This window comes from Pelodiscus sinensis, chromosome 5 (genome assembly GCF_052426305.1).
Source record: "Pelodiscus sinensis isolate ZL-2025 chromosome 5, ASM5242630v1, whole genome shotgun sequence".
NCBI classification, from domain to species: domain Eukaryota; kingdom Metazoa; phylum Chordata; order Testudines; family Trionychidae; genus Pelodiscus; species Pelodiscus sinensis.
In genome coordinates this window covers 47,810,552-47,825,314 of record NC_143056.1, presented here as the reverse complement: position 1 = coordinate 47,825,314, position 14,763 = coordinate 47,810,552, and the positions used below count along the sequence as shown (strand labels likewise).

At 40.7% G+C, this 14,763-nt stretch overlaps 1 protein-coding gene across 6 annotated transcripts in view; it reads right to left on the bottom strand.

Moving 5' to 3' along the window:
- Positions 1–14,763, bottom strand: part of RALGAPA1 (Ral GTPase activating protein catalytic subunit alpha 1) — a 236,491-nt gene that overhangs the window by 109,307 nt on the left and 112,421 nt on the right. For all 6 annotated transcript variants that reach the window (XM_014570781.4, XM_014570783.4, XM_014570782.4 and 3 more), the window contains 6 exons: positions 12,648–12,800; positions 10,262–10,455; positions 10,052–10,150; positions 9,787–9,942; positions 6,356–6,484; positions 4,760–4,885 (listed from right to left, as the gene is read on the bottom strand). In XM_014570781.4, the coding sequence (XP_014426267.3) occupies positions 4,760–4,885; positions 6,356–6,484; positions 9,787–9,942; positions 10,052–10,150; positions 10,262–10,455; positions 12,648–12,800 (857 nt within the window). The remainder of the gene's footprint in view (positions 1–4,759; positions 4,886–6,355; positions 6,485–9,786; positions 9,943–10,051; positions 10,151–10,261; positions 10,456–12,647; positions 12,801–14,763) is intronic.

Sequence of the window (14,763 nt, the reverse complement as noted above, 5' to 3'; positions counted from 1 at the left end):
AATTATAATGTCCTGGTTATGAACCTTACTTTCTTTGAACCCTCACAACACAGTCATCATGCTGCAAGATAGTAGTCGGTCAGGATCAAGCCCTATTACAGATTGCAGGAATTGCTACTAACTGATGGATAGAATGCTCTTCCCAAACATCTGGGTAGCTGCTGCCTCAGACTACAAGAGTGACAGCCAGGATTTGACATATTACTACAGAACATTATAACTAAGTCAACAATTTTCTTTTAAAATACAAACTATATTCCAGGTATCATTCTGAAAAGACAACCTACTATACATTTGAGAGAGTCTATCTGGCTGTCCGTCTGTTCAAGAGCTCCCCCATAATGGTAAGAGCTAGGACCACCACATTTGGTACACAGCTTCCTCTTATCATAATTTAAAGCAAGGTAAGGTTTTGGTTTTGCCAGGAAAATGGGATGTGTCCATAATGGGATTGCTTTTCAGAAAACCAAGGAGATAATCAATAGGCAAGTAAAAGGGGCTGAATGAGTCTGTCCAGGACTGCCACAACCATGAGCCTCCCTTCTCTCTAGTGCCCTTTAGGGAGTAGGAAGGGGAGGTTGAAGCTCCAGTCCTCTCCCCCCCCGATTCATACACGAACATTACTGGCTGTTCCGCTTCATCAGGGAGTGAGGTAAGTACACAGTTAGCTGTATTCATCACTGTGGCTGGGGAGCGCAGGGAACAGATGAACCTGGATCTGCCTCAGCTGGAGGACATACATCCCTTCCTCAGCTGTAGTTGACAGGTGATTCGCACCTGGCCCCAAGCTGCTGCTATGAGAAAAGGCTAGGGTAGTCTTCTCTCCCTGCAGCAGGCTGCATACTGAACTCCTCATCCCCAGACCCACCCCAGAGCAATGATTGCAATGAAACATGCATTTTATTTTATTTTATTTTATTTTATTTTCCAAAAAACAAAAATTGAGTTAAGGACCTGAGCAACACTGGGTAAATAAGAAAAAACAGAACATTCATCTCATGTTCCAAATCTAATCTTATACAGCAGTCTTTAGAACATCTTACACAGGGTACAACATTAACGGGTCCATTGAATATAATTAAATGCTTCAAACTTTTCTGTTGCTCCTTCAAAGATACAAAGGTAAACAAAAGTCTTCAAAAGAAACTTCACAAAACTTTGTCTGAAGTGAGAGTGAAGTCAATAGGAATTGCTCAGCTATGGTAGAAGGAGCACAGGAGACACTGGATGTGGCTCAATTAGGCTGCTATGTTATTTCTAATGTTGGAATATTAAGAAAATAAAAGTGTATAGTGCAGGTAATTCCATAATTGTTTACGCATCTGGGGGGCAAAGTTTCCTCTATTTTTTTTCCATTCACGTGCAGAATGAATTTTGTTATGTGCACCAAAGCACGTATGGATGTACAGCACCAATAGAAACACATGCTGCTGGGCTGTAGGAGGCTCTGCTGATCAGCTGGGAGGCATCTGAATCTGACCAAGGTGGCTGCCAAGCACTTAGCTTAAAGGGAATACTACTGGGGGGGTGGGGTGGGAGGCTGCTGATAACCTTCCCCCTTCACCCATCCTAATAGCTAGCCTACTGTTGGGACCTCATCCTTCCCCTCAAATGAAGGGCGGGGGGGGGGGGGGGTACAGGGAGAGAGCTTGACTCACTGCTATGCCAGTCGTAAAACCCCTGAAACACTCTCTCCACCATTTCTACTCTTTAAAAGAATATCTTCTTTAAATCCTTTATCAATCAATTTTATCTGATCACCATATCCCTTTTCTAGGGAAGACCTGCCTTGCACTTCCACCACAAGAGGCACCAGCAATTAGTTCAGCTGTCTCCCACTCCCTCCTTGTTACCTAGCCAGTTTCCAAGACCTCTACTAGCAACCTCTTTAATATTAGTAAAAAAACACGTCTACTGCTTGTTCTGACAGGGGCCCCCTTTCTTCCCTGAATAATTCTGTTGCCTCTGTTGCTATGCTTGGATTAAAAAAAAAAAAAAAAAAATCATCAACTCCTGTCACACTGGCCACCTGTGAATTTGGCCTTCTTATTCACATACCTCCTAGCCTAGTTACCAGATGGGCTTTGCAGCGCAGCGACATGTTTAGCCATATAATTTTTTATTTCTGGGAAAAGTTCCAAGATCTTCCTCAAGTCCTTCTTAGCTCTGATGATGAAGTCAACCTTCACGTGGGGCTTTCACGTGTTTCCAAATCATTTTTCCCAAAGTGAACCACTATCCACTGCCTGCTTTTGGACTAACACAGTGAGCAGAAAGGACAATAGCTGATCCCATATCATGCCCCTCTTTCCATGCCAGCTCAGAACTGATTCATCACTGAGGCCCAGCTGTGAACCTCCAGGTAACCTAGTTGCACCTATACACTTAGTAAACAATACTGGGCCTTCAAGATCCATATCACTATCTGTCTAGCCTGTTTTCCAGCATATAGAATGCAAGCACACATGAAAATTGACATGGATGCCTTACCTGAGGTCTCAAGTATATTCTGAACACTTCAGAATGCCATGACCCAATTGCTTGAAGTGCTAGGCCTCTGCCCCAATCCTGAATGAATGGCAATCAAATTCATGTGCTGGAAGCCCCAACCTTGTCAGTGTCTATGTTAAAACTTTAACCAACTGATCTGCTGTGAAGGGACAGTCCCATCACTGATTCAAGAGAGACCATGTATGCTCTTGCAGCTTCCATAGGGTAGACACAGGGCCTGCCACTCTCCTTCAGAATGAATTCACCCCTCCCTGACACATTTTTGACTTCCTTTAGATTAATATCACTCATTACCACACTCAATGTATAACTCTCAATTCCAGGAGTCTCAACAAGATCCACATACTAGTTAGCTGATCCTAAAAGCTCCAAAAATGCTGCTCCAAACAAGGTCATCTCTTGCCCACCTCTATACATGCGTTCTAGAATCTGAACCAAATCCCTAAGGATATTAACAATGATAGGACAACATGCATTTTTCCTAAGTGCTTTACAACCACTCCACTAGAAGCCTTCAAATTAAAAACCCTCTACAAGGATGTGGATAACCACTCAGCCTACTGACAAATATAAGACCAACAGGCGAGTGCAGATGGCTGAAGAGGCACACTGCTGGGTTGCTAATGACTGTACTAACACATATAATACATTCCTCCATAATGTATTATTGGTGACAGATCCTCTCACTACTGAAATTGCACAAAATCATTAAGATTTCTCCCATAACTCTTTAATGTTCAAAGAGCCACCAATATATGTGCTACTGTGACAGCCATCATAAGCCAAAGGTTCTACCGTGTTAGCTGTATCCATTTGAGTTCCTTGAAAGCCCCTGGTGCCAGATCCCAAAATTTGTCCATCTGAAATAGGGACGTAAAATCCCGATTAATCAGTTAAATGAACATGTTTAATGGGGCAGCAGGGGGGCCGTACGGCGGCTGGCAGCTGATCCTCAGGGCAGGCTGGGGTGGAGGGTGCTATGGGCTAGCAGCTGCTCACTGACATGCTTGCTGCTCTCCTGCGATTATTCTTCCTGTGCTTGTTGCCCCTGTGACCATGGGTGAGTATAACTGTCATGCTCTCTCACTCCTCTCTTTCTGTTTGATATGAAACAATCACATTCCACATATACCCCATTAACATGGCACAACCAAATCCTGACTTTGCTTTAAGCTACAATAAGAGGAAGCTGCAAACCAAACCTGGTGATCCTAGCTCTTACTGTTTAGGAAGAGGAGCTCTTGAACAAATGGTCTCACAGACGGACGGACAAACAGACACACATTTCTAAAGTCTAGAGAGATAGATAAACAATGCTGGGCTTGTCTCTGTAAATCTCTGCAGTAAGACCAGTGTAGATCAGACTTTCTAGACAGGCTTGGCTACTTGATCACCTAATTGCCCTTCTCACTCTGTCGCAGTTTACTCTGTCAGCTTTTCATTGTTGCAGAGGGAGGGAAAGTCCATTGTAGTGAGAGCAAAACCAAAACTGCAATTGTGCTTGATGTGTACAAGTAAATGTGCATACTGCATAGTAATAAACGTTGTTAATGTACAGATGGCAACAACTGTGGGTAAAAAGCGCACAGCAAGAGTCCTCCCCCCCAAAAACAGCTTTTTCCCCTCTCCCAAAAACATTCCATGACCTGCCAGAAGGAGCCAACCCTGCAGTTCAAGAACGTTAAGCGGTAGGCAGACCCTTCAGCTTTGCTCAACTGTCTCAAGAGCTCCAACTTCATCATGTGCTGTTGTCTCCCTGGTTTCATGTATTGTGGTCAACGTGAAGGTGCACACAGGGGCTTTTGATAGCCCCTAAAAAAACAAATTGGCAAGTGGATTAAATAGTGCACCCAGAAACATCAAACTCTCCACTTTCTCAGCTCTTTAAAACAGAGAAACATTTCCAGTCATCACAATAATCAAGCATACTAAGTGGTCAGAATGATGCAAATTTACTTTTAGGAATATATGCAGATAACTGTTGAACCACACAAAAAAAAGTATTTCAAAATAACTACATTTAGATGTTTTAAAGCCTATTTTGACAATTTTTATGGACTTAAATCATGTTCTCTGCATATGAAGAGCTAAAAAGAACATTAAGTGTCTAAACTGTAGGGGAAAAATATCTGGAACATTATACCACCACCACCACCACCACCACCACCACCACCACAAAAAAAAAAAAAAAAAAAAAGAGACCGCTTTGGTAGTTACAATACCATATACATGTTCTCATTATTCCCACCTTAACATCTGTGAAATGAGACACAACAATGTCAGGAGTGTTTGGGTGCAGAGCTGGTAATTCACAATATAAGTTGGGAAAGCAGACCAGAGATCCCAGCAGAACTTGTGCTTCTACCCTTGGTGCCTATGGAAGGGGAAAGCAACAAAACTATTTACTCGCAATATTCACTTACTCAAACCCCAAAGAGATTATACTAAATGGTCCAAACACTCAGCTAACATCATCTCAATCATTATACTAGGGAAATTATTTACCTGCAGTGGTTGTTTGCTAAGACAGTATTTTGCCAATAATCTTGTTCTTGATACAACAGGTCTCCAACATACACCATATTTTGTATTTGGAAAATTATTTAGTCAAACTGCAAACTTCAAGATTTGAAGTGAAACCCAACATTGCACAGGCAAAATTATCTCAAGGTGTATACGGAATAAGATAACATCAGCTCATCAACACCACTACCAACTATGGGCTCAATGCCTCCCTCACTATTTCCTTCCATCTTCCAGTGGGCATTAATTGAAGGTTGCAGTATTATATCAATATCCTTGCCAAAAGGTATTGGATTGCTTTTGTGGATCATGGAGTGTTTTATATAGCATCAATATTGTATCTATGGTATGCAAAGCATTTCTCTTAAAATGGAGGCTCATCAACATTAAATGGCAAATTGCAACTTTTTTTTTCTTGTAAGTAGTCCCAAAAGGTGCAACACAATATCAGTACAAAACCTGCTACATTTAAATTGCCATGTGTAGGACAAAGAGCCATGACCTAATACACCCATAACAAGTGTTTCCTCTCTTTAAAAGTTGGTTAATATTGCACTTCTATAAGTTTAAGCCAACCAACCAACCTCTGGATATCCATATGGGTGGTGAAAGATAAAATAAAACACTTTTATGTGTTCCATGGGGGCAGGGAACTGGACTTGATGACCTCTTGAGGTCCCGTCCAGTCCTAGTATTCTATGATTCTGTGTCTTAGTCTACGTCTACACTGCAAGCCTCTTTCGAAAGAGGCTTTTTCAAAAGATACTTTCAAAAAAGCCTCTTTCGAAAATAGCGTCTAGACTGCAACCGGTACTTCCGAAAAAGCAAGCCGCTTTTTCCAAGAGAGCACCCAGGCAATCTGGATGCTCTCTTTCGAAAAAAGACATTATTCCTTGTGAAATGAGTACCATCACCGTCGAAAGAAAAGCTGCGTTCTTTCGATTTAATTTTGAAAGAACGTGGCTGTAGTCTAGACGCAGGTGAAGTTTTTTTAAAAAAAAGGCTACTTTTTTCAAAAAAAAAAACCTGCAGTCTAGACACAGCCTTAGTTAAGAGTTCTCAAAATTGTTTATGCCTCATGTTTGGCCTCATTATTGCAGAAACAAACTTTTGCATTCTTTATAGTATAGCTTCTATAGAAGAATTTTATAACCTCTTGTTTTAACAAATTACTTAATGCTTAATTATTGAAATCACTAAGTTCTCTTTTTGGGACAGACAGGTTACAATTAGCTAAGGAACAATGTTGCATAATATCCTTTCTATTAGAACATATCATGATTACATACAGTCAAACAACAATGAACTGATGAACACTTACATTGAGAAAAGAGGAAGAAGCCACTCTACCAGCTGCTATAATGAAATCCATAATAAGCATGGTCGCACCAGGCAAACCAAGTGAAAAGAACTGAGGAGAGCAGTGCTTGATGATTGTATTAACAATATCCTTGGACGGGGAAGGGAAAGAAATGTATAACCATTCATTAGATAAACAAAAAAAAAAAAGCACTCTCAGTGTTAATCATGTTTGTTACATTGTCATTACATGTTTAACTTATGCATTTTGCTTAGTATTAGTCAACTGTTAGCATCCAACAGGTTGCTTATAATTATTATTACACTTTCTACTTAGATATTTATAATCAACTATAGTAAATCATAGAATCATAGAATAATAGGACTGGAAGGGACCTCGAGAGGTCATCAAGTCCAGCCCCCCGCTATGTAGCACTTGGGAATAGGCAAATCCGCGGGGGATTTAAATATCCCCCCCGGGATTTGCATTTTCATGGCTGCCGCTTTTTTCCGGCTTATAGATAAGCTGGAGAAAAGCACCAGTCTGGACGCGATCCTCCAGAAAATAAGCTCTTTTCCGGAGGATCTCTTATTCCTACTTGAAAGGATTTGCCTATTCCCAAGTGCTACATTAGCATCCCTATTACGGAATAGGAACCAATGTAGACGTAGCCATATTGTGGCTGCAGTTTAAGCCAACCCCTTCTCTTTCCCACCTGCAAAACCCACAACTTTTTAGCACTATTGGGGTGCATCTACACAGCAGGGCTTAGCTCAATTGGTGTAGCTTATTTAAAGTTATGTCAATTGCGTAGTTTATTTCAAAATAGATTATTTTGAAATTGGGAGTGTCTACACAGCACTTATTTCAAAATAAAACACTCTTGCTCTGACTTCCCTTAGTCCTCCCAGCTTGACAGTATTTCGACATTATTTTGAAATAACTGCCTGCAGTGTAGACGCAGACTAAGATATTTCAAAATAACACTAGCGTTATTTCGAAATAATATTGCTGTGTAGATGTACTCTTAATGTTTAAATATTGAGGGGAGGTGGGTGAGAGAGAGAGAGAGAGATTGAGTATATCCTGGTAGTTAAAGCACTTCCTGGGATATGGGAGATGCAAGTTCAAGTCCCTGCTCCAAATCAGGCAGAGGAGGGATTTGAAAACAGGTCTCCATCTCCCTGAGAAGTGCCCGGACCACCAGAGTTCTACATATTCTCAATCTCACTCAATTTTCATGAAAAAGGTCTGATGTGGCTGAGATGCTTAACCCAGGAGAGAGTTCATAGCTTTGAATCTCAAGCAGAGAGAATACAATAACTCTAAGTCAGAATAGTGATAGAAATGTAGCCGTGTTAGTCTGGGGTAGCTGAAGCAAAATGCAGGACAATGTAGCACTTTAAAGACTAACAAGATGGTTTATTAGATGATGAGCTTTTGTGGGCCAATGCTTAACTCCCTTTCAAAGGCAGGGATTAGATCACACTCTTCTTGATATTTCCTACTCAGTAGCCCGGGTGGTTTGAGCTTCTGTGAATCCAATTCTTAGATGGTAATTCTGTGCATATTGTGTAGAGACCATGACATCTAACTCAGACAAAGGATTCCACCAGGAATCAGAGTACCTAAATGTTAGGAACTTCAGTACTGACCATTGCCACACGCAAGTATCTCTGTGGATCTAACCATCTGTGCTTCTACATACGCATTAGGGAAAGTTGGCTAAAACGAAATGGTGACTTACTAAAACTGAATTCTTTGAAATGTGATGCAAACGTGTATTCCACTCAGGCATATGTGCACCCAGTACACCAGAGCCAGAGATCTTTGACTAGAACATCTGTCTGGGGTGGTGCTTGTGCCTGCAGCACCTCCTCTGGCTATACAAGGTAGTGCTGCCCGGATCTCCTTGAGTTCCTTCACACCAAAAGACCTTGAGAGTAGACACTGATGCAGAGGGGACAGCAGCTGGACTGCTGAATACATGCCCGCATCACAGCTAGAAGTTCAACAGTTACAATAAGCAACAGATGCAGACATATAATCCACTCAAGTGCCTCACCAATAGTATCCCATTTAGGGACAGTGCTTGGAGTTTACTGTAATGGTGTTCTTAGGACCATCCTTCTAAGGCCAGTGTCTGTTCTGGAAGACGTGGTAATGAGTTAACATATGGATGGATGACCACATCAGAGATCTGGTGTCTATAAAGGATGGGGAGCTGGCAGTACCAGGAGGTCTCAACCCAGCTCTGACAGTCACTTAATCTTTTCATAAATGTTTCTCCACTGAAAATTAGGGACAATATTACTTATCAAATGGTTAATATTGCGAGAATTAGCTAATGATTTCTATCCAAGTACAGTGAAAATTTATACTGGTATGCATTCGATTTTGGTTTTACCACAAGCACTAAGTATGGCACAGCATGTAACTGTACCAACCAAGAAGAAGAACAAGAACCATGTTGTGGCTCAGCGACAACATAATCCTTTGTTCCTAAGATGTCAGGGAAGGGAAGCAGGAATCCAAACTAATTTTGTGTTGGAACAATTACTTTCCCACCAGCCCAAGCGCAAACATTGGTGGGATGAAAGCTTACTAGAAGTAGGGATGTTAGACAGAGCTTAACTGAATAGTTGTGTAACTGCGGAAAATATTGTTATTACACAACTATTCAATAGTCCACAGCAGCAGGACCAGAAGCCAGTGTACTCCCAGCCCCACTTCCAGGGAGTTCTCTGCCACTCTATCACAGGCAGCAGCGCAGGGTGGCAGGCAGGAGCCAATCTGTGAGGGGAGCGGATTTAAAAACCAGCTCCTTGCCTGAGCTCCCCACAAACAAAGGCTGAGCCAGCATCCCATGGAGCAGCCTCTGTCCACGGTGAGCCTGTGCCTGAGCTCTCTGCAGACAGTGGCTGCTCTGCAGCAGCAGCCCCTGTATCCTTCCCCCTCACTGTTGCCTCTTAAAAGCCAGCTCCACATGGCACCAGCTCCTGCTTCCCCCGCCCCTTGCTTGATGCAGAGGGAGAAGGAAGGAGGAAATGCATGTAGTCTAGAAGACTAACTGATAAACCCAGGCCTGGTCTTATTGGTTAATCGTGCATACAATTATATGTTCATATCCCTATCCCAAAATTGTTTATTTTTCCTTCCTTCATGCTGCAACCTGCATTATCGATAGCAAACCGTGGGCAAGTGAGAAAGGGAGCATCTTCTGCCTCTTTACTCCACTGTGCAGATATGCATAGCAGCTGATAATTGTGTTCAATACTAGAAGTATGATTTGCTCAGAAAAAGGGATAAGCCTAAGTGCTGATTCTCAATTACCAAGTTACACTATTTAGTTGAAAGTCTACCCAGGATTCTCACAAAGAAGAAGTGACTTCATTTCAGTTATATTGTACATTATCAGAATTTAAAGAAATATATCCAAAAAAGCCACTTACCTGATCTACATGAAGAAGTCCACAGTGCATTATATTGTAGAAATGAGTTAAAAAATCTCTGTTTGGAGAAACATCTTGTCTTCGCTTCATTGTATTACAAATAAGCTTATAAGCATGCAGCTTGCCTTGCTTGTATTTATCAGTCAACATGGTTGCCTACGGTTTTTTTAAAAAAGTACTTATTACACAAATGAACAGTTTAATGTTAGCATTGTTCTATTTTCTATGAACATCTCTTATCTACTGAATTGTTTATTGCATTTACCTTGAAAAGCCATGGAGTTAGAATTCTCAATGGTGGGATTAAAACTGGTGGAGAAGGTGAAGTCAAGTTATCAGCTGAAATACCAAGATTATCTCTTATCTGTAATTATTTAAGAACACAGAGACAGTAAGTCAAAACTTTATTTATAATTTTTGATGCATTCTCAAGCTGTTGCCCTATCAAACCAGTTTGTAGATGCACTTCTTGTACCTTAGCCAGGTTCTGCCAAAGCTCACATAAGTAATCAAAAACTTGGGCATGAATTTCAGGATCCATAATGGTGTTGACATCTCCCAAAATCCCTAGCATTCGTCTCCACATTACAGTAGCAACATCTGCATGCCATCCTGTAAGAGTTCCTCCTGCCATCACACTGCAACATTCTGATGGGAATTCACTAGTTTCTGTAATGAGAGAAAAAGCATACCATAAGAATGTCCTTTAGTGAATATAATAAGGTCTTATATTTAAATCATGAAGTTTTCTTAAAAGTAGTAATAAATGGATAAGATACATATGTAGATGAAGTAAAAAAGATATTTCTTATAGAGCTAGCCACTGTAACAACAAGATTCACTGGCTCGGTATTAAATTAACTACATCAGTCTACTTTCCCTCACTAAAGACGTCACTTATATGCTTGATTTAATGAAACTGGAAATCTCTGACATTCCCCACTGAAAGGATCATCAGAAAATTAGTTTTTGGCTTAACTCTTACTCACTAAAGCAGATGAACCTTTTTCTTTAGCATTTACCATCATTGACTCTTACTTGCAATTTAGGGAAGAGAATAGTGAAGGAAATGTGAACTGCTATATCTTGCCACTAGTCCCTTCTTAGTCAACTAGCAAGGGGGCAATATTCAGTAATTCTGACCAGAGCTTGAAAGCATCACATAAGATGCAGTTCTCTCCACCTCAAAGTAACACAAAAGCAACCAACACTCCCAGATGGTAGATAATATATGTGCTTTTCATAGCCGAGAAAGCCAAACCAAAACCCTAAAGTAAATTAAGACTGATAAATATCTATCAACTGATAATAAAGATTAAAAACTGTCAATTATAAAGATCACGCACAAGCTCTTGAAAATCAGGATATTCAATACTGTGGTTTCTCAAACAAAACCAAAAACAACCCTTAAGTATAATCCCATCTCTCAGCTGCCATCCATCTGTAGTATTTTATGGTGCAGTATCAAAAATCTCATTTGAACATTACAAACACAAGGCACATTTTTTGAAAAGCAAATGAAGTTAAATTTGAATTTCTGATATAGGATTTGTTTTTCAAAATACCTAGGATTTTAAAGAGCTCAGCACAAGCAACTGGAACCTGATTTTAAAAAATAAAGTAAATCCACACACACTGGAGCTGCCTGGCAACCAGAATTTCCACCAAGAATGCCAAGATTTTATAAATAAACTAACCATGCTCTGAAATGGAACAAATGAATTTTTGAAATTTCCTGCAGAATGGAAATTCCAAAATTGTTTTGAGAGGTTAAAAGAAATGTTTATCTTTTTGAAACATTTCTGTGGCTCTCCAAGCTGGCTGGAGTCTTGGCAGCTTGGCATGTCAGGTGAGTCAGTGCTTCCAAGACTAAGCCAGGAAATCCAAGCAAACATTGGGGAGGCAAGCTGAAAGAAAATAAAAAGAAACACTCCTCTCTGGAAAGCAGGATTTCACATTTAGACACCTGTATCATGCCAAAAACTTCAAAAAAGTGTTGGCATGCAGCAGCTCCCATTGTAACATTATGGTCAGATTTTCAAAATATCTCAGCAGCACCAGACCATACTGAACTCTTCTGAAAATCTGCCCACTTAATTAAATGCCTAAACGGGATCTGAGCTCTCATGAAAAAAAATGGACCCAACTGGGTACAGTGTTTAAAAAATTTGGTCTTTAGTGGCTATGAGAAAACACTATTCATTTTGCCTTTTATTGATATTTCTGTCAGCTGAGAGAGTTGTGGAGGAGGGTCTGGAATTTGGGTTAGCAGATCATATACATTCTGGCAGATATTCTCTATCTACCTTTACTGCATATACACCATAGTAGTTAGGAATTTGTTGTGCAAGAAGTTTGGAGGTTGGGTATAACTAATTCATATAAGTTCAGAAAAAAAGTTACCTTTCCATAAACAACTATCAATTTCTTTACTTTCAAAACCATTAAATGGGTACCATTTAGCCTCAACTAAGAATTTGTGTAACTTAAAAAAGAAAAACAACATTCTAAAATTACATTTCAGCATCATATAAATATAATGATGCTTTATTACTTATGTATTGGTGATAATGCAGTTCTGGACAATTCTGCACATCACAGCAGTTTAATGTAATTTTAACCATAAATTGAACAATTAAAAGGGTTTTTTACAAGCTGATAATTCCAATAACCTACTGAGAAGCACCTGCAGTCATGCACAAAACCCACAAAGCTTTCCGCAATAAGTTTCAACATTTGACAGTTTAAATTAATATAAAAGCCTTGCATAAGACTATTCTACACTGAAAAGACACTAGCTATTTAATTATTCAATGGAATGTAAGCAACAACAATTTTAAGTTTTCTATTCCATATATTGCCTAGGTCATCTGGTGTCTGTAAAACAGAATGGTGGAGCTTCTCATCCAGTTGCAGATCCTTCTGCTCAATATGATCTGCATTCAGAGTAGCAGGAGAGGGTGTCTGTGATCGGGATCCAAGAGCAGATTGGATTGGAGAAGCACTTTCAGAGCCTGTAAATGGAATTTTAAAAGTTACTTTAAAAGCATTTTCTATTTCTTCAAACTTCTGAAAGTTTAACTAAACATTAAATTAAAAAGAAAATCTGAGCTATTTATATAATAATATTTGGCCAAGAAAAGATGTACACTGCAAGCAGATGTCCATATAAATAATGATGTAAAAGAAGTCAGTCAAGTGATACCAAAATATGTAAATAGATTAATTGGTAAATGCTGCCTACTTTAAGTGTAAATAGTTTTAGAATATTCATTTCCTCTGACAATACTTTCAGTTTTCAGAGGTAGCCGTGTTAGTACATTCCGGCAAAAACAACAAGGAGTCTGGTGGCACCTTAAAGACTATGGGTATGTCTACACTACCACCCTAGTTTAAACTAGGGTGGCTAATGTAGGCAACCAAAATTGCAAATGAAGCCCGGGATTTGAATTTCCCAGGCTTCATTTGTATCTTGCCGGGCGCCGCCATTTTTAAAGCCCCGCTAGTTCGGACTCGGTGCCCGTGGCTACACGCGGCATGGAGTAGGTAGTTCGGAATAGGAAGCCTAATCCGAACTACCTACTCCATGCCGCATGTAGCCGTGGGCACGGAGTCCGAACTAGCGGGGCTTTAAAAATGGCGGCGCCCGGCAAGATACAAATGAAGCCTGGGAAATTCAAATCCCGGGCTTCATTTGCAACTTTGGTTGCCTACATTAACCACCCTAGTTCGAACTAGGGTGGTTGTGTAGACATACCCTCACACATTTATTGTGGCATAAACTTGAAGTGAGCTGCAACTTATGAAAGCTTATGGCATAATAAAATACTTTTGACGTTCTCAACAGACAAAATTTGTTGCCACCTTCCTTCATCAAAATCTCAAATCAGTAAAAGCATTTAAGCATGTGTTTAAATCCCACTGAAGAGATATATTTAAGTCATATGGCCTAACTGGTGCCCAAATAGGACCCAAGAAAATACAAAGAACAAGAAAGCTGTAGTTAAATGAAAATTCTTATTCCATCAACAGTAAAATGCTGTGCTGGGGAGCAATGCTGCAGACACCTCCTTGTGGTTTATTATTTCTTGGTATCCTGGTCAGATTTTTCTCTGGTCTCCACTACAAGTTGCACCTCTAAAAACTGGCACTCTCTAGTCTGGCAACATCCAGCAGGCAGCCCACAGCAGTGTGGGGAGGGGGAACCTTGGCCGCTCACAGCAGCATGGAGCTGGGGGCTGGAGCAGCTCAGCAGTACATGGCAACATGGGGCTGAGGAACCTTGGCTGCCTACACAGCGCAGGGCCAAGGGCGAAGAAGCCTGACCACCTGTAGCAGCATGAAGCTGGGGCTGGAGAACCTTAGCAGCCCTCTGTACTCTGGGGCCAGCAGCAGCATGACAGACAGCCCGGTTGGGGAGGGAATATGGTGCCAGAGGTAGGAGGCCAGAGGTAGGAGGCACTTCCCCCAATCCAGCAAAATTTCTCGTTTGGGACCAGTCAAGTTCTGACACGTCAGACCAGGGAAGTCCAACCTGTACTGACAGGCCTGGGAAAGGAAAGCAGGTGTCTGTCATATTTCTATTGCTGAGTTCTGCTTCTTTTGCCTCACAGCTCCCCTTGCCTCTGAGTCAGGGGCTGGCTTGACAAGCAGCAGTGAAACCTACTCGCCAGCCCCGCACTGCACATGCGCAAGACCCGCATTGTACATGCGCACGCCTCCAGTGAACGGAGTGACCGGCTGAAATAAGGTCACAGAGTACATGGGAGATATGCAATTTAATCATTGGTTTTGCCTAAGCAAAAATAAAATTGTTACAATGAAAAGACAAACTTCTGAATTTTAAAATATAGACAAACCTAGCTCCAAAGGGAACTGTAATTTATCTATAAAACAAAATGAAAGGTAACACTGCGAAGGCTAACTTTCAAAACAATTATTTTTAATTACAGTATATACTTGTTCATTCATAAGCTG